The 19,847-nt window shown below is 43.8% G+C and overlaps 1 protein-coding gene across 2 annotated transcripts in view; it reads left to right on the plus strand.

The window, feature by feature from the left end:
* Positions 1 to 15,402, plus strand: part of Masp1 (MBL associated serine protease 1) — a 63,943-nt gene extending 48,541 nt beyond the window's left edge. The window contains exons 11-16 of one of the 2 annotated variants that reach the window (XM_048346979.1): positions 4,741 to 4,878; positions 9,754 to 9,867; positions 10,525 to 10,710; positions 12,352 to 12,419; positions 14,669 to 14,768; positions 15,212 to 15,402. In XM_048346979.1, coding sequence (XP_048202936.1) covers positions 4,741 to 4,878; positions 9,754 to 9,867; positions 10,525 to 10,710; positions 12,352 to 12,419; positions 14,669 to 14,768; positions 15,212 to 15,402 — 797 coding nt within the window. Of the gene's footprint in view, positions 1 to 1,644; positions 3,930 to 4,740; positions 4,879 to 9,753; positions 9,868 to 10,524; positions 10,711 to 12,351; positions 12,420 to 14,668; positions 14,769 to 15,211 lie in introns of those variants that run through there. The other variant, XM_048346978.1, reaches the window with a different exon arrangement.
* The last annotated feature ends 4,445 nt before the right edge of the window (positions 15,403 to 19,847 follow it).

Here is a 19,847-nt window from a genome sequence, read left to right on the forward strand (position 1 = left end):
AGTTACAAAGACCCATTCACATCTGCTCTGGGGTGAATGGCATTGTGGCCCCAGAATCATGGAAGAAGCACCTGGCATCATGAAGAAGAAGCCATCAGATGGTTGAAAGCCTATCCCTCCATAATTACCAAAAAAATACAAATGTTCTATGGTCTCTAAAGGACTAATGAAGGTATCCAAGGACAAGGACTGCTGTCTTCCCATTGCAACCAGAAGGAGAGTCACAACACTCACTTCAAGCTCACTTACCAGGCTCTTGGAGCCTGCTGGGGAAGGGCCCATGTGAGCTTTTAGCCAGGGGGAGTAGGGGTGGCAGTACAGAAGATCCTCTGGCTCATGAGTCAGAAGCATTTGGCTACAGGAGGCTGGTGGTGCATGTGCATGCTCGGGTTGCAGCTCAGTGGAGTGAAGTTTCCTCAGACCTTTCGCCTTCCCTTGAAGGTACTACAGGGCTTCGGGGTGCAATGATGAGTGGACCTGAGGAAGGCCCATACATCATTGCGTGTAGATTGTGCCACCTTTTCCCTACTTGGTCTGTCCTAGGCTCAATCCACAAGCATCAGTGAACCTTTTAAGTCAGAGAAGAAAAGATGAGAAAGCCTGTGACCAACATCTTAATATAGCCCAAGGCAGAATGGTGTACAGAAGATCTTAGAATCTAAAACCTTTCTACCCAACTTGATAGCTATATTACCTAGAGCTAATCTTGTAACCTCTAAAAAAAATTTCTGTCTATAAAGTAAGGTTGGCAAATGAAGTAATAAAGACATTTGAAATTTGGAGATTATCTTGACCAAAATTGAAATGAAAAAAATTGAAATCAGCCAGGTACCAAGAGCAAATGCTTATAATCCTAGTTACTACAGAGGCTCAGCTGAAGATCACAGTTCAAAGCCAGCCTAGGCAGACAAATCCATGAGACTCTTACCTCCAATTAGCCAGGAAAAACTGTAAGTGGAGCTGTGGCTCAAGGTGTAGGGCATCAGCCTTGAATGACAAAGCCAAGTGAGAGCACAAGGCCCTGAATTTAAGCCCTAGTACAATACACACATAAAAAGTATTGAAATCCACAGAGGGATAAGTACTGCCTTAGAGTCACATGAGAAATGAAAAGGTGAGGCCCTGGGCCCCAGGTGTGTTGGTTTTCAATTCAGTATGGACTGTGAACTAATTGATGGATAGTGTTCTAGGCTCCTTCCACTTCTCTGTGCCCATGGACAGGGAGAGAATACTTCCAGTTCTCTGGGTGCCACGGTATGGATGACTTCTGAGATGTTACAGACATTTCTAGGAGAAACAAACAAACAAAAAAGTGGAGAAGTGACCACTGTTAGTTATAGGCCCAGCTGAAGGTGGTTGAGGCAAAAAGTAGCCTAACACAGGCTGGTTCAGGTTGGACAAGGTGCAAGCATGAATTGATCTGTTCCAATCTGCTACCATGGAGCCAGATTGGAAATAGGCCAGTCACAGAAACTTAGACCCAGACTGTCCTCGGAAAGAGTTCTTCATAGTTTTAGCAGGTTAGAATTCCAGGGTGGCATAATCTACACTGGGGTAAAATATAATTTGATCTTAGTAGCTCTTTTAATATGGCTGACCTAACAGAGCTTTATTTCTTTCCCTACTCCTTTCATCTCCTCACAGTGTGCGGTCAGCCTTCCCGCTCCCTGCCAAACCTAGTCAAACGGATAATTGGAGGCCGGATTGCAGAGCCTGGGCTCTTCCCATGGCAGGCCCTGATAGTGGTGGAGGATACTTCGAGGATACCAAGTGACAAATGGTTTGGGAGTGGGGCCCTGCTCTCAGAGTCCTGGATCCTCACAGCAGCGCATGTACTACGCTCTCAGCGCAGAGACAACACCGTCATACCCGTCTCTAAGGAGCACATCACAGTCTACCTGGGCTTGTACGATGTACGGGACAAATCAGGAGCTGTCAACAGGTCAGCTGCTCGCGTGGTACTCTACCCCGACTTCAACATCCAGAACTACAACCATGACATAGCTCTGGTACAGCTGCAAGAGCCTGTGCCTCTGGGACCCCGTGTCATGCCTGTCTGCCTTCCAAAATCTGAACCCGAAGGCCTGATCCCACACATGCTGGGCCTGGTGGCCGGCTGGGGCATCTCCAACCCCAATGTAACCGTGGATGATGTGCTGGCTAGTGGCATGAGAACATCTACAGACATCCTGCAGTACGTCAAGTTACCCGTGGTGCCTCACACCGAGTGCAAAGCTAGCTATGAATCCCGCTCTGGCAACTACAGTGTCACAGAGAACATGTTCTGTGCTGGTTACTATGAAGGTGGTAAGGACACATGCCTTGGAGATAGTGGTGGGGCCTTTGTCATCCTGGATGAAGTGAACCAGCACTGGGTGGCCCAAGGCCTGGTGTCCTGGGGAGGGCCCGAAGAATGTGGCAGCAAGCAGGTGTATGGAGTATACACAAAGGTCTCTAACTATGTGGACTGGCTGTGGGAGGAGATGAACTCCCCACAAGATGTGGGAGAGCTCCAGGTAGAGCGGTGAGCTGACTAACTTCCTTGGGGCTTACCTGTGCTGGCCAATCCCAAGTGACACTGCACCACACACTTCCGGCTACACATTCCATGTTACTTACTAGACCAAACAGATGGAATATACTGACTGACCTAGCAGGGCAATCATGCTCCCGAGACAGCCCCAGGACCCTGGGAGGCAGCACTGTGGTACAGGGGAAAATACAAGGCAAGACCTGGACCAAGTCCTTTCCCCTTCCTGAGCCACATTGTCCCAACAACACAGTGGAGGAGCTGAGCTAGAGGGCCTCTAGCTCTACCCAGCACTCTTCTCCAAGACAAGCTTTACCCTGCTGGCCTTTATTCACTCCTAACCATTTTTCAAACCCACTGGGGCCACTATTGGTGTAAGGGATCTTAGACCTGATAGGAAATGATTCCTTACATTGAACTGAAGTCTATATCCATATATTTTCCCAGCTTTGCTCTTTGGTCTTACACAATGTTAAGTCCCTCCTCTTAACCATTCAGCTTAAAGGAAGGAGATCAGAGGCCCTCTCTCATGATATAACAGACTGGGCCTCTCCACAAAGCTCCTTGCAGTGCAAGTATTATCTTTTACATTCTCCATTAAAGGAATTTCAAAGGAAGCTAGAAAAAGGTTTGTGATGACTGGGGAAGGAGAACAGCAGTGGGTGGCTCTCCATGCCCCTTGAATTCGTATTGCCCGCTGAAAACACATCACTAGGGCCCATATGACACTCTCAAATACCAGCTGACCCCACAGTGTATCAACACCTGCCACTTCAAACACAAAGCAACATTCAAGCTCCGGGATGCATCATCTAAAAAGACTGCATGTCCAGCCCCACATATGGAGACTTAGCTGTTACTTGGGAAACAGTGGGATCCACATTGAATCCCACCAAGATGGAAGAAAACTAGAAGAAAGAGTTGACTTTGGATCTTAGAAGGCAATCAAATCCTACCAGGCTACTATATAACCCTGGGACCTGAGCTCAGTGGAGAATACACCCAGCAGGATGGTGAGAAGGGCCACTTCTCTGCATAACCATTTTCTTCTCTGAGCCTCAGTTGCCCCATAAAAGGAAGTCCTGAAACTCACTTCACCATCTCTCCAGCTCTTGTTGTCAGCAGCCAGTGATGGCCAGAAGCTTCTCCCAGGCTCTCATAGGGAGATTATATTCCCATCTCCTGGGAATTTCCATTAGATAAAGGCAGCTAGAAGAGCCCCCTGAGAGGGATTCCAAGAGAACAGTAAGGAAATGTCCGTTATTTTTTTTCAATGGATTCATCAAAACACACTCCTGTATCTATGAATTGTACATGTAGAGGATGCTATATTTTGTATATTTAAATACCACATGCTTCGCTACTGTGTAGGGGGCCTTTGCATTTTGTTTCTCCTGGGCAGGGGTCTAATGTGGAAATAAACCCTCTGTGGATAATCAGTGACCTTGTTTTGGTTGTTTGGTTATTATGGATGAAGGATAGTCATTGTTTTAACTTTTTACAGTGCAATTAGCCCTTTGTTCAGCCATAATCTCTTTCTGTATAGAAACAGCTTGTGGCAGCTAGACAGCATCTCAAAAGAAGTAGTAAGGCCAGGCACTAGTGGTTCTTACTCTTACCCTGGCTACTCAGTAGGCTAAAGCTATCCCAGGTAGGGAAATCCATGAGATTTGTTTCTCCAATTAACCTGCAAAAAACCAGAAGTGGAGGTGTGTCTCGATCGATAGAGTGTATAAAAGCTAAGCAAGAGTGTGAGGTCCTGAGTTCAAACTCCAGACATGCACAAAAGAAAACGAAGGAGGAAGAGGAGAGGGGGAAAAGAGGAAAGGAGGAGGAGGAAATGAGGAAATTAGTTGGTTATTGATATATTTCCTTATCAAAAACTTTTTTTCATCATTTAAGTGCCTGTCATTTAATTCCTTGGTTTCAAAAAGCTCACCATAGCAAGAAGATAAGGTATGTGCATATAGGTCTTGCATAGGCAAAAGGAGTTGAATGTATTGTATGGGAACTTAATTAAATGAAGGCATGATTTTCTACAGCTGAAAGGGATCAAAATGACTCCAAGGAAAAATCAGCATACTGTTACCAGAAGAAGCAAGGGATGCTGGGATACCAAAATTAAGAGATGATCTTAGCAGAGTGATGCTGAGCTGACGATAGACAAGACAGAGCCCAGAGTGTGATCTGTTCCTTCCTCCTGGCTGCAGTGTGTGGTGTCCCGAAGTTCTCCCGGAAGGTGACATCCAAGATCTTCAATGGATACCAAAGCCAGAGGGGCACCACTCCCTGGATGGCCATGATGGTAGAGCAGAATGGACAGCCCTTCTGTGGGGGCTCCCTTCTAGGTAAGCAGAAGGTGTGAAGGTCAAGGTCCCACAGTGGGGGGGGGGGCAGAATAGAAGCTGAAGGACCCAATCATTTTCTTCATTGAGAATCATTGACCACTCAGTGGGGAAGAGCGAGCCCCAACTGGAACTAAGATATATGTCCTAGCTTGTGCATGACCTTGTGAAGGGCTCATTCATGAATGATAAGAAACATGAATGATAACAACAGGTGTGTATGTGTGACAAAGGCAGAGTCACCTGAGCTTTGAGATCAGGTAGGTTATCACCTTTGGGAAGTTAGGGAAGGAAGATTAACCAAAGCCCTGAAAGCCAGGCTTAAGAACTTAGATCTTTATCCTGTACTCTGATGTAGAATATAAGCATATCCTGAAAAGTTCTTTCCACATGTAGCAGGGGGCAAAAGGAAGATAATCTAGAAGCTACTTCCCTAGATAGCTGTTGCAGTCATGGAGATAAAATTCACTAGTCCCCCCCCCACCCCCAGTAAAAAAGAAATGGGACATAAAAGATGAAAATAAAGTATGCAGGTTCCTAAATATTGGAAAATATAATTACTAACTTTGTAAATGGGAATGGGAATAAACATAGGAAAGCACAGATCTGGATGAGCTAAGGTTCATTCAAATTCTGAGATATTTAGAAGAAAAGGGTCTAGAATTCTGAACTAGTTGCAGGTCTGACCACAGCACAGGGGAAGAAAGCTCCTACTGTTGCACTTCTAAGTGGGCTTCCATGCTGTGGGCCATGTCATTTCCTCAGCCACATCCACTTCCTCACTGTAGTCAGGGCTGGACAACTTCAGGCCAGGGATCCTTTGAGACCTGGGCTAGGGCTGTAGTCAAGGATATCAGGAGATGGGAAATGGCAAACAGCAAGTGTAAAACATCTGTCTGCCTCACTCAATGAGCCTTTGCAAGGGGGAAGAAAAGTGAGTGAAGTTATAAAAGGGAGGAGTGTGCCAAGCATTGGTGGTTCACGCCTGTAATACTAGCTACTCCAGAAGCTGAGATATGAAAACCCTGGGTCAAAAACAGCCCAGGCAGGGAAGCCTGTGAAATTCTTATCTTTAATTAACAAAAAATTCCAAAAGTGGATCTGTGGCTTAAGTGGTAGAGTACCAGCCTGGAATGAAAAAACTAAGGGACAGCACTCAGGCCCTAATTTTAAGCCTCAGTATTAACACACACACACACACACACACACACACACACACACACACACACACTCAAAAGAAACATGTCTGAGAGGAAGGTAAGACTGGAGCTGAAAGCAATCCAGTAGGGAGAAGGGCAGGACCAGGAAAGAAAGATGTTGAGAATCAATGACAGAAGGAAAGACAGAACAATGAGACCTAAAAGGATAAGAGGTGGGGGGAAACTGAAGGGAGAATAAAAGGGATATGAAAGACCTAATGAAAGGATATGTCCGGGCCATCCCAGGGGACCATGCGGAGATCATCACAGACAGGAAAAGAAGGTTCATAAGGGGGTTTATTAGTGGGGCCATAGTTCCCATGGGAGAGGGAGCTACATGGCGTCTGTACCTTATCCAGGTACAGCTTCTCTCTCTGGGGGTAAAGGAGAAGTAGGTAGGTAGTGAGTAGGAGTGGCTCATTAGGTATGGGTGGATCTGGGGGCTAGTGGGAGGAGCTGAGGACCTGAGGCTAGGGAAATGCTAAGAGTAGGGAAAATAGAGCCTAAGATAGATGCCAAAGGGAGAGAAGCAATCAGGAAGCAAGAAACGGAGGGAGGAATTCTCTGAAAAGACCGAAAAGGTAGAAGAGAGAGTAGGAGAGAGCCAAAGGGTAGGTAAAAGGAAGGGAAGGCTGCTTCATCAGACATTTCCAATGTCATTGGAAGCCAAGTTGAAGATGGATTATATATCATTGTCTTAAGACTTAAATGAGTTTTAAATCCACAATTTTGAAGCTGTATTGGTATGCATTGCATGCTTATTCCCTATGATCTGTGCTTCAAAGTTGCTTGAAGTTCACTTCTCTGCCCTGTCCAGATGAAAGATTCTTCATGCTTCATCCTCTTCAAAGCTCTGCAGATCTATAGTCCTTTCCCTGCTGTGCTTCGGCCTTGTGGAGGGAGGTAAGGAAAGAAGAAGGTAGAGAGAACCAGAAAGAAGCTAAAGTACAAAGGAATGGGTGAAGTGTGTTCTCCATGTGGACATGAGGCTAGATGGAGAATCAACAGAGCTTGGGGTATGGCCTAACCAGTGTGCTCACTGGGGCTCCTCTAGATATCCCAAATCCCTCCTCTAGCAGGATCTCTTCACCTGGGTACCTCAGCCCACCTTACCCACATGAGAAACCAACCTGGTCAATCCTGGCCATAGCCAGGATCAAAAATATCCCAGGAGAAAGATGGTACATTATGTGAAACTCCACCCACAACCAGGAGCTGGAGCCCCTAGCTGCTTCTGAGAGAGTCAAATGGAGCCTGGAACCTGCTTGAGAAAGCACCTGTGCCCTTGATGCTCAATTATATAATCTGTAGCCCTGAATCTTACCCCTACTCCCCTACCTTACAGCCTTTCCTTCTGCTTGGCTCCTCCTGGGTATACCTCAGGTCTCTGTCACCTATGGGTATATCATCTGCTCCACTAAAGAGATAAGGTTCAGGTATATATCCATCCAGGGGAAGAAGCTAAGATCCAAGAAATATGCTAGGCTACCTCCGGGAGACTCAGGGCTACCAACCTCCCTAAATGAGAGGTCTGAATCAGAGCAATGGTGCTCAGCCCTGGTGACAGCTGATTTACCCAAGGAACAGTGAACACATGCCTGTGCTGAGCCCCATCCTCATAACTTCTATGGTCTAATGCAGCCCCTGGTACTGACTTTTCTAATTACCCAGGAAATTCCACGTGCAGCCACATAGCTCCCCCTGTACTTGTCAAACTGAAATATGCACGGGAGCTATTTGGGCATCTTTCAGGGTCTAATTGTGTCATCTGAGGTGGACCATGATATTCTTTATTTCTAAGTTATTCTCAGGTGATGTTGCTGCTGGTGGTTGTACTATCTCATTTGAGAGGCAAAACCAGATAGACAGCCAGTGAGCATGGAATTTTTATGGAACTGGTTTGGGTTTTCCGGCACTTACCCACACCATAAGGGTTTCTAGGTGTACGGGGGCCCAGAAACCCTCATTAAAATATTTAGGCCAGGTATGTATGGTGTATGAATTGATGGCTCACATCTCTAATCCTAACTATTCAGGAAGCTGAGATCTGAGGATTGCAGTTCAAAGCCAGCCTAGGCAGAAAACTCCATGAGGCTCTATCTCTAATGAACCAGCCCAAAATTTGAACTGGATACATGACTCAAGTGATACAGTACCAGTAGTAAACAGAAAAGACTGAGCAAGTGTGTGAGGCCCTAAATTTAAGGCTGATACTCCCCTCCCCCTCACCCCCAATCAGTCCGAGCCTTGGTTAAAATAGGCAATTGTGCTGAATGCTGGTGGCTCCCTCCTGTAATCCCAGCAGCACAGAGGCTGAGATATAAGGATCACAGTTCAAAGGCAGCCTGGACAGGAAAGTCTGTGAGACTCTGATCTCCAATTAAACTGCCCAAAAGCCAGACACAGAGCTATGGCTCAAAAGTGGTAGAGCACTAGCCTTGATTTTAAAAGCTCAGGGACAGCATTCAGGCCATGAGTTTAAGCCCCAGAACTGGCACACACACACACACACACACACACACACACACACACACACACACACTCACTCACACTCACACACACACAAACATAAATAGGCAGTTAAGCTAAGTACCAGTGCCTCATGCCTGTTATTCTAGTTACTCAGGGGGTTCAGTGGTGTGAAGTAGTGGTTTGAAGCAGAAAAATCCATGAGATTCTTACCTTCAATTAACCACCAAAGAACCAGAAGTGAAGTTGTATTCAAGTAATAGAGCACCAACCTTGTACACAAAGCTCAGGCTCTGAATTCAAGCCCTAGAAGTGTCATTAAAAAATAATAAGCAGTTGATTTATACCTCTATCAGAAAGAATGGCATTGTCCCATTTGTAAGGAAATGGAAGGACTTGGAAAAAGTTATACTAAGTGAAGTGAGCCAGACCCAAAGAAACATGGACTCTGTGGTCTCCCTTATTGGGAATAATTAGTACAGGTTTAGGCAAGTCATAGCAGAGCATCACAAGGCCCAATAGCTATACCCTTATGAACACATAAGATGATGCTAAGTGAAATGAACTCCATGTTATGGAAACAATCGTTATAACCCAGTTGTAACTACTTTCAACATCCCATGTGTATCTGTAGCTTCTATTATTGATGATGTTCTTGTATCACCTTCCTGTGGTTGTACCTACACTATCTCTGTAATCTTATCTGAGTATATTGGAAACCATGTATCCTGGTATTGGATGCAGGAAATTGAAAGGGAATACCAAATTTGAGAGACACAGGGTAAAAAAAGAGAAATAAGTACAAAAGCAATACTTGCAAAACTGTTTGGTGTAAGTGAACTGAACACCTCCGGGGGGGGGGGAGGGAAAGGGGGAGCAGGGAGGGGGGTATGAGGGACAAGGTAACAAACAGTACAAGAAATGTATCCAATGCCTAACGTATGAAACTGTAACCTCTCTGTACATCAGTTTGATAATAAAAATTTGAAAATAATAATAATAATAAGCAGTTGAAATTACAGACATTATACCCCATCTTCAAATGATACCATGTTACTTTCTGACTGTGGGCATGAAATTCAGTGGAGGGGAATGTGCCACTTGCAGGGTCTTGAAAGGTGGCCTGAAATAGGTTTAAGGCCCTCAGCTCCAGACAGTTGGAGCCAGGCAGGGCAATGAAGGCACGGCATCTGAATGTTCTTTTCTCCAGGCTCCAAATGGATTGTGACTGCTGCTCACTGCCTCCATCGGCCATTTGATCCTGAAGACTCAACCCTAGATGCCTCATATTTGCTCAATGCTTCTGAGTTCAAAATCGTCATGGGTGAGTGAGGATCACACTGACCTCTGACCTCCTCAAGTCAGTTGTAAGTTTTGGAACAGGTTCAATGGCTGCCACTTTCCAAGGCCTTTCTTAATAAAATCAGGACATTCATTGATTCAATCAACACATTGAATGTCAATTCTGTCAGCACATACTTACCTGTCAATGCTCTGCCAGAGTCTAAGGATACAGTATAAACAAGAATGAGTTTCCTCCCACAAGGAGTTTACAATCTAATGAATGAATAAGGTATAGGTCTGGAGCCCTGCATTGTAAGATTAGAAGTAGAAGGTTCTAAAGGAGAGGGGCAGATAGAGTGCTATGAGAGTTCACAGGGGAAAGATGTCTACCCCAGGTGTCCAGAACTTCCTGATTACTGAAGGTCATTATGTAGATTGGATATACCAACAGCTATACAAACAAACATTCTAACACAATGATCACTTCATGAGGAAAGACAGAGGTGAGAGGCCATGATACTCTAGGGGAGATTTCAGGTTGGCCTGGAGGGCTGGGCTGCTGGGAAAGCCAGTGAGCTTGGCTGAAAGGGTTGAGTCTGAAAGCATGTGTGCCATAACACTAGATGGCTGACCAGACAGAAGCGAGGTGTGGCCTTCTCCAATGCTTTCATGACTCACACACCTTCTTCTTGTCTAGGCAAGTATCGAAGGATCCAGTCAGATGAAAATGAACAGCATCTCCAAGTCAAACGTAGCTACCTCCATCCTCGTTACAACCCTTCTATATATGAGAATGATGTGGGTTTGGTGGAGTTAATGGAGGGTCCAGCGTTGAATAACTTGGTGATGCCCATCTGTCTGCCGGAAGACTCCACCCAGGAAGGTACCATCTTCTCCTTACCCCTGACCCTATCTCTGCAGGGACCACTGAGTCAGCTGCTTCCCCACACAACAGCTAAGTCAGAACTGGTTCTGAGATGGTAGAAATACTGTTAGGCATGACTATGGGCCCAGACAGGAAAACAAAACCAAACTAGTGATTTTAACAGAGAGAATTGAACAGAGCATATTAGTGATGTAAATAAGTAAAGAGAAAAGCTGAAAATATAAGAGATAGTACTGCTAGAAGAAACTGAACCCTCTAGGTCTTGGGGGAATCAAAGTAAGCAGCCTAGAAGCTTGGGAAAGGGGCCTTTTGGATCCAGTACTTCTTTAGCTAAGACAGATATGCTAAGAGAAATAGCTGGAACCATTCACCACAGTGGGAAGAAACCATTTCCAGATGATGTCAATAGTGAGAATCATCCAGACTCCCCAAAAGTGTCCCTTGGTTGAAGGAAAACAGCTAGCCATGCAGAATTTCCATCTCAGGACCTCTTCCCTCCCATCACAAAGCAGAGTGTGGAAGAGCAAGTCAGAAGCCAGAGAACAATAACTTAATCACCAGCACAGGTTCAAATCCTGCTGCTGGTATTTTCTAGATGAGTGATCTTGTAGAAGATCACGTGGACTCAGGAAGCCTCCATTCCCTTATCTCCAAACTCAACACAAAATCTCTGAGAGTTGCTGTGATATTTAAGTAAGATAGTATATATGAAATATGCCTAACATAGCAGATAAGGCCAACTCATCTTAGATGGCTTCTTTTTCATTCGATATCTGATTGGGCCATATCATGACTCGTTTTCATTAGCTCAAAGGTGTAAACAATTGCTGATATGGAATGTGAGAATACTGAGAGGAAAGAGTGCAAGCACAGCTGTTTGGAGTTAATGGAGGGCCTTGATATCACCATGTGCCAGCTGCTTTATGTTCATTACCTTACTTGGTAGAGATTAGCTTGGAGTACCATTTTACAGATGAGAAAACTGAGGCTGACCCACCAAAGATGCAGCTTACATGAAGCTCTAGGACTTGGGTTTGAGTTTTCTCAAATAAATCCCAGTGTTTTCAGTTCTCTATCAGCACTCAACTCACTTTCACATTGCCCTCAGGACTGGAAGCTTTATAGGTTTCTAGAATAACCAAGCTTGAAAACATTTTAAGAAATACCAAGTCCTTCCTCTTCATTTTATGGATAAGAAGTACAAGTCTTTCAGGGCAGGAGAAGAGAGAGGGGTTGCTAGAGGTAATCTAGCATCTTGTTGACTAGGCTGGGCTTCTTATTATTCAGCATTATTAATTGAGCACCTACTATATTAAAGCCCTGTTATGGTCATGGGGATAAAATGGAGAACAGGAGAGATGAGATCACAGAGTTCATGGAGCCTAGGTTCTTTGCTACCTGGGGAATGGGAGAAAACAGACAGGCAAATAAATAATCATCCAGTATATCATAGAAACAAAGGCCCCTTGTGGCTGCAGGTGACCTCTGCCACAGAAGCTTTCCCAACCTTCCTCCCTCTCTCACTGCCTTTCTCTGAGGAGGCAAATTCAGCCCTTCTTCCTTGGGCAGAGGAGGACTGAGCAGCCAGGTGCAGGCCTCCGCATGCCCTCCACACAGCTGTTCCCTCCTCTCCTCCAGGAACCATGGCCATCGTCACTGGCTGGGGAAAGCAGTTCCTGAGACGTTTCCCAGAGAAGCTGATGGAGGTGAAGTTCAACGCATACCCCATACACAATGACACTTCCAGCCCCACACAGGGCCTGCCAGTGTGGGCAGGGGGAGAGAGATGCCAGGGTCTAGACTCATCCATAGAGTTTAGGTAGACTTTGAACCACAGCAAGTTTTATTTGTTTGTTCTACCCATGGACTCTGCTCTCTAAACACTCTCCAATGTCCCTGGTAGCTTATGCAAGCCTCACCTTACAAAAATTTCCCCAGAAAACAGCAGGGTTGGATACCCACACAGGCTTCTGATTTATTTGCATGCCTTTTGTACTACAAACCAAATTAGCATGAATAGTCTAGGCTCAGAGAACCACGGAAGTACACTTGATTATTGTACTTCAAGTTCACATTCCTATTATTTCAAAAAGGAACACCAAACCAAACGTAAAGGTCCATGGCTCCCAGTCCTGACGTGTACAGATTTTCTGGGTTGTCTGAAACAAGTCTTTTTTTTTTATATATACATAGTGCGCTATCCCAAACTGTAAAGTTAACAGCAACAGCAAGAACTTCCTAGCTCTTATCTCTCCTGGTTTGGTAACACAGCTAGGTTGCAATATACAATATAGACTATTTATTGTAATATACTTTAAAGTTTTAGATTTGGGCAGAACTGGTTCCTGGCCCCCTCGATCAAGTGGAACAGGCAGAAAGTCGTGGATACAATAAAGAGGTAGAGAGGAAGAAGCGCAGAATATTCTAGAATGTGAGGTCTCATCTCATCTTGAGAGTTCAGGTGGACTTCCTAAGAGATATGCCAATGTGTATTGAAGTGAGGTTATCCAGGGACTTGATAGGTAGCTGACACGTGACCTGTGACAGGGCTTCGTCTCCCCACTTACCTGGGGAAATACACTGGAAATGGACTCTGGTTCTCTCTTAGCACCAGGTGAATGTGTTTGTTTGGAGTATGTCGTTGATTTAACTCTTGATATGGCTGCATAAGACCCAAATGTTTCTTCTTTTTATTCTAGATATCAACTCCATGCTTAATCAAAGCAATCATAATCATTTATTATTTATATGTAGCAGTTTATCACCTTAATTTTTAAAAGTATTTTCTAAATACCTATTATTTTCCAAGTTCTATAACATAGAAATAAACAAGAGGCAGACATAGTGTCTAGGAATTTACCTTAGTGTCTGTGTGTGTGTGTGTGTGTGTGTGTGTGAGAGAGAGAGAGAGAGAGAGAGAGAGAGAAAGAGAGAGAGAGAGAACAATATAGGTGAATGCTTGCTTTATAAAAGCAGTGTGAACCCTTGAAGTCCCTAATAATCTGTATAGTATTTGCATTTTACAAAGTACTTGCTTATTTTATTTCCTCCTTGTATTGTGTACAAATACTATGGCTTCCACTTTTAGATTTAAAAAAACTGAGTTTCAAGGGTCTAGACCCATTGATTGTGCTACATGTCCCAAAAGAGGGGAAAAGAAAAACTGACCATGGATTTTGTATATATTGTGATATTTATTTTATGCCAATCCTGGGACTTGAACTCAGGGCCTGGGCTCTGACCCTGAGCCACAGCTCTACTTCTGCCTTTTTCTTTTGGGTGGTTAATTAAAAATAAGGGTCTCATGGATTTTTCTGCCTAGGTTGGCTTGAAACTGCAATCCTCAGATCTCAGCATCCTGAGTAGCTAGGATTACAGGTGTGAACCACCAATGCCCTGCTTACATTGTGGTATTTTAAATAATCAGTGTGGGAGGCTGAGATCTGAGGATCATAGATCAAATAATCCCCAAGAGTCTTATTTTCAACTTGACCAATAAAGAAAATTAAATAAATAAATAAAACTGGAAGTAGAGCTATTGCTCAAGTGATAGAGTGCCAGCACTGACCTTGGTGCTGTCTTTCATTTCTTTACCTTTTGCCTTGTATGTAAGTTTATCTGATTTGGAAAGGGGAAGGGGAAGCATAAAAATGGTGGGACAAAGGGTGAGCTAATTTAGCAGTGAAACTTACTAGACACTATGTTGGGAATTAACTATACAACTGGGAAGGCGGGGGAGGGGGGAAAACTGGCAGAAAATGAGGTAGGGGGTGACACTGTTCAAAAAGAAATGTACTCATTACCTGACTTATATAACTGTAACCCCTCTGTATATCACCTTTATGATATAAATTATATACATATAATATATTATATATACATATATATTATATGTATGTATATATCAGAGCCATCTCAGCCAAGGATGGAGACCAATGATAGCCTTGTATTCCAGATCGAAATTCCAATCATTGGCCATCATACCTGCCAGAAGAACTATGCCCAGGCAGGTAATAAAGTGACGGAGGACATGATCTGTGCTGGAGACCTAGAAAGTGAGTCGGGAATAGATGTACATGTGAGCACTGTCTGCCAGGGGTGATGTGCAGTCAGCAGTGGGAGGATAAAGACTTCCTCTCCTGGGAAGAGAACCCCACTACAGAGTATATTCCTATATCTAAGACAACAGAGTGAGGGTGGGGGGAGGAGTTGGCAGTCAGATCGTGGAAAAGAGATTCCACTAGAAAAGCTACATCAGAAACAAATGCTAAGCAATCTCCACCATTCCATTCCCGCATTGGCCTTTTGTACAATTTCCTTGAGCTCTCTAGGTGGGCCGGCTTGCATCTGCTCAGCGCAGGGACTTGGGTCCTGTGGTCTGTTCTGCCCTCTGGTGCCTGTTTCTCTGAACTATGAGTCAGGCATCAATAGAAGAAGGGCTCCCTTAGATTTGGGCTAGAGAAAGGGGTATTTGAATCAATGTGTCTTTTTCATTTAGGTGGGAAAGATGCCTGTTTGGGCGACTCTGGAGGCCCCATGGTGACCTTGGATAGAGAGAGAGGACAGTGGTACCTGGTGGGCATTGTGTCCTGGGGCGATGAATGTGGAGGGAAAGCCCACTATGGAGTGTATTCCGATGTCTACTACAACAAGGACTGGATCCAGAGGATCACTGGGGTGGTAAACTGAGTTTGGAAAGTCAATTGACCACAACTGACTTCCTGTTGGAGTCAGTCAGCAGCAGAGGATGATCATCTGATGCATGGGTCCTTTCCCACATGTGCCCTTAGCAATCAAAGCAGTGATTTCAGTCCCAATTAACCTCTCTTTAAAGAAACAAAACAGCAGAGGCAGAATCCAGGCTTTGCCACTTATGAATTTTGCAATACTGAACTTCATGTCTTTGAATCTCTTTATCCATGAGATGTGAATGATAGACCTTACCTACCTCATAAGAGTGTGATTAGAATAAAATTAATATATACATAGCACTTCCTCCAGAGAATGACCTAAATTAAATGTTCTATAAATGTGATTTAAGCCACGTGTCTGTGGCTCCTACCTACTTGGGAGACTGAGATCTGTGGATCTGTTCAAAGGCAGCCCAGATACAAAAATCCACAACACTCTATCTCCAATTAACTAACAAGAAAGCTAGTAGACATATGGCTCAAGTAGTATAGTACCAGCTTTAGGTGAAAACACTAACCAAGGGTGAGAAGCTCTGAGTTCAAGTCTCAGTACCACTATGAGAGAGGAGTGAAGGCAAAATGCTGCTACTGTTCCAATGTTCACCTGAGCTTATCACACTCTGGTACCCAAAGATACAACCCAGGCAAAGTACAGCCAAAGTTGTTTCCTTTCTACTTCTAAGCAGAGCATTTTCTTCAGGCCCTAACCTCTTTCCCTTCTTAGACTTGGCCTGCATCACATGGACTCCTTGGTAGGGTCAACCTCAGGCCTATTGAAAGACAGGGGAGGGGAGCGCAAATGAAGCCCATTCTGAAGCCCATGCTGCTCTTCTGAAGATCTCTCTTCTATGCAACCAAAATCTACCTCCCTACAACATAATTAGTATAACCAAAGCTGTGATTTCATACCGTGAATGCGGCTATTAGCAATAATAATCATGTCTGGATTTCATTAACAGTTGAAGCTGATGTTCTTATGGGAAAACACACATTTGTTCCAATAAACATCTGCATTGAGTCAGAGATCCCTGTTTAGTTTGTATGTTTTTCTCATGCACTGATGAGTTTGATGAGTTGTTTCCATGTTTCAAAATTTTCTCTCTTCAATTACAATGACTGTAGCATGAAGAACAAAAATGATTATAATGAGAAGGTTGCATTCTAGGTACAAAACATTGTCTTGGGTTTTGGGGTTCATTTGGTTCAAGTCACATTGTACTATTGTCCCTATAAATTACCAAATATGTCATAATGCCAGTGTTTCAAGACCCAAATTCTATTTCTTAAGTGCTGCTCATACTCAGAAAAAAAATCAGATGGCATTTCAAGTTTCTGCTTTAGGAAATATGACAATGTAGACAGATCAATATGTTCTAGACTAGAGTATATGCCTTCCTTCTGCTGTGAGTTAATCTTGTACACAAGGCATGACTCAAAGAAGCACCATCCTTAAGGGACCTTTCAGGAAGGAAATTGGCAAGAGTTCGGGTTGGGAAAGCTAGACCACTTACTCCCGGCAGAGGTTCATCCAATCTTATTCTACAACAGGTCTTGAAAGCCAGAGAGTTAAGTTCTAGTGCAGTTCTGGGTTAACTCTCTTTGTCTTGGTAAATTGTCCATCTATTAAACGGATGGATAAACCTTGGCCTCTTCTACCTGAAGTTGTTGAATCGTAAAATCATCAGATGGGGAAAATCTCTTTTTATTTCTGGTCCTTGGGCTTGAACTCAGGGCCTGGGTGCTGTCCCTGAGCTTCTTTGTGCTGAAGGCTAGTACTCTACCACTTGAATCAGAGTGCCACTTGCAGCTTTTTCTGAGTAGCAAGGAGCACATGTGGTGGTCAGATCCTGGTGTGGAATAACAAGCTCTAATGAAAGCAACAAAAGACCCTGGAAGAAATGGTTGATTCAATAGTTGATTGCAAATATGAAATATACAAGATAAGCCTAGAGCATCTTGTAGTGCTAAGGAACTGTTCCATGAACTCCTCTGTGGTGGGGTTGTGTCAGCAGGACACAAAACTCAACTGAAAGTGGTTCAATAGCCAAAGCTGGAACAATTTGAGGAACAAAACTAACAAAGTAGCATTGGATAATACCCAAAATATGACGCAAATACTCATAGTACATGCTTGCATGAATAAATTATTGAACAAATATAAATATTGTAAGAATAAATGAGTTCTCCATGTAGAAGGATGCCAAATAATGTGAAAGCAAAAAATGATTCTCCATCCATCCAGTGTAGACAACAAGATGTGACTTCCTTTCCAGATGAGTTGGAAAGGAGGAGAACAATAGCTCTATGTGGAGAAACCCAAGCAGCAATGTCTCAGCCAGGTAGTCAAGGTTGGTAGGAAGTGTTGTTATACTGACCTTATATGACCTTCATATGTTACTCTGACAATAGTTCCACAATTTGTGTTCCCCTCTCCACTCCCACCCCCCAAACTTCATAAGCCCAGTCTAATCATAAGAATCACATCAGAACAATAGTGATTTCTACAAAGTACCTGACGAATGCTGCCCCAAATTGTTCGGGTCATCCAAAATGAGGATAGCAGAGTTGTCTCAGCCCCCCCAAAACAAACAAACAAACAAATAATGCATATAATTGTGTCCCCCCAAAAGATGTTGAGGCTCCACTGTGAGCATCTCTAAAGGTGAATTATTAGGAAACAAGATCATTGCAGGTGTAATTAGTTAAGAAGCTGTATACTAGAATGGGGTGGGCCTTTAATATGTAACAACTAGTGTCCTTTAGAGAAGAAGAGAGGGAAGAGGAGGGGAGGGGAAGGGAGGGGAGGGGTGGAGAGGAGGGGAGGGGAGGGGAGGGGAGGGGAGGGGAGGGGGAGGAGAGGAGAGGAGAGGAGAGGAGAGGAGAGGAGGGGAGAGGAGAGGAGAACAAAAAGAAAAAGGCAGAGAAAGGTGGGAACACAAGGAAAGGAAGAAGAGGAAAGGGAGGGGAGGGGAGAGGAGAAGGAGAGAGGAGGAGAGGAGGGGAGGAGAGGAGAGGAGAGGAGAGGAGAGGAGAAATAAAAGAAAGGGGGGAAGAGAAAGAAAAGAAATGGAGAGGAGGAGAAATGAGACAATGCAAGGTGAGAAGAGGAGGGGAGAAAGAAGAGGAGAGGAGACCAGACCAGACCAGACCAGACCAGGGAAAATATGTGATATAGAGATAGAAATCTTACAAAAATTGCCAGCAACCCCCACAGGCTACAGCATGTAAGAAAGGATTCTTTGCTACAGCTTGTCAGAAAAACCTTGCTTTCTGACTTCCAGCTTCCTAACTGTACAACCTAAAATTGCTGCTGTTTTAACCTGGCAAGTTTGGGGTGCTTTGTTACAGCAGACTTAGGATACTCAAGTGAGAGACATGCCATCTGAATACCATGTGCCTTCCTGTATAGGATCTTGTCCTACAGGAAAGACTGTAGGAAACAAAGAACTGAGGAAGCTCAGATAAAAAGCATGGGTTTGGATTGGGAATACGGCCTAGTGGTAGAGTGCTTGCCTCATATACATGAAGCCCTGGGTTCAAGTCCTCAGCACATATATAGGAAAAAGCAGAAGTGGCTCTGTGGCTCAAGTAGTAGAGTGCTAGCCTTGAGCAAAAAGAAGCCAGGGACAGTGCTCAGGACCTGAGTTCAAGCCCTAGGACTGGCAAAAAAAAAAAGCATGGCTTTAGTGAATAATAATATAGTCACATTAGTTCATTAATTGTAACAAATGTCCCAAACTAATGTAAGATGCTAATAATGAATGAAACTTGTATAGGTATATATCTGTACCATGTTCAGCACTTTAAACAAATAAATAAATCTAAAATTATTCTACAAGGGTTAGAGGTGTGGCTCCAGTTGGTAGAGCACTAGCCAATGAGTAGAAGCACCAGGTAAGGAGTTCAAATCCTGATCTCTGACAAAAATAAATAAATAAATGAAATTACTTTACAAATGAAAGGATCATTTTAAAAAAATGTGATTCAAGATCCCTCAGGTAGGAGACAAAGAAATCAAGTCTAAAGCCAGTTCCTGGACTTGAACCCAAACCATGAACAGTATTTAGTAAACTCAGTCACCACCTGGAATCAAGTCAAGATTTTAAGGAAATACACACATTGTTTTAAAACAAAAAATTCTCAGATGATTCAAATGTGCATCTAGCTTAAAAATCCCAAAAGAATGGTGACAGCATCTACTTTTTAGGCTTGGGTCTTTGAGATCACTCAGCGGATAAAAAGCAAAGGTAAGTTAGTGCTGTTTCTTTTGATTCATCAGAATTTCCTTGAGGTTTATCAATAGCAACACCATTGCTAAGGCATATCTGCAGTAGTGTTTCCCTGGACAGAACAGTGTTCTTTTCTTCTTCTTTTCTTTTTTTTTTTTTTTTTGCCAGTCCTGAGGCTTGAACTCAGGGCATGAGCACTGGTCCCTGGCTTCCT

The sequence above is a fragment of the Perognathus longimembris genome, chromosome 5, assembly GCF_023159225.1.
Source record: "Perognathus longimembris pacificus isolate PPM17 chromosome 5, ASM2315922v1, whole genome shotgun sequence".
Taxonomy (NCBI): domain Eukaryota; kingdom Metazoa; phylum Chordata; class Mammalia; order Rodentia; family Heteromyidae; genus Perognathus; species Perognathus longimembris.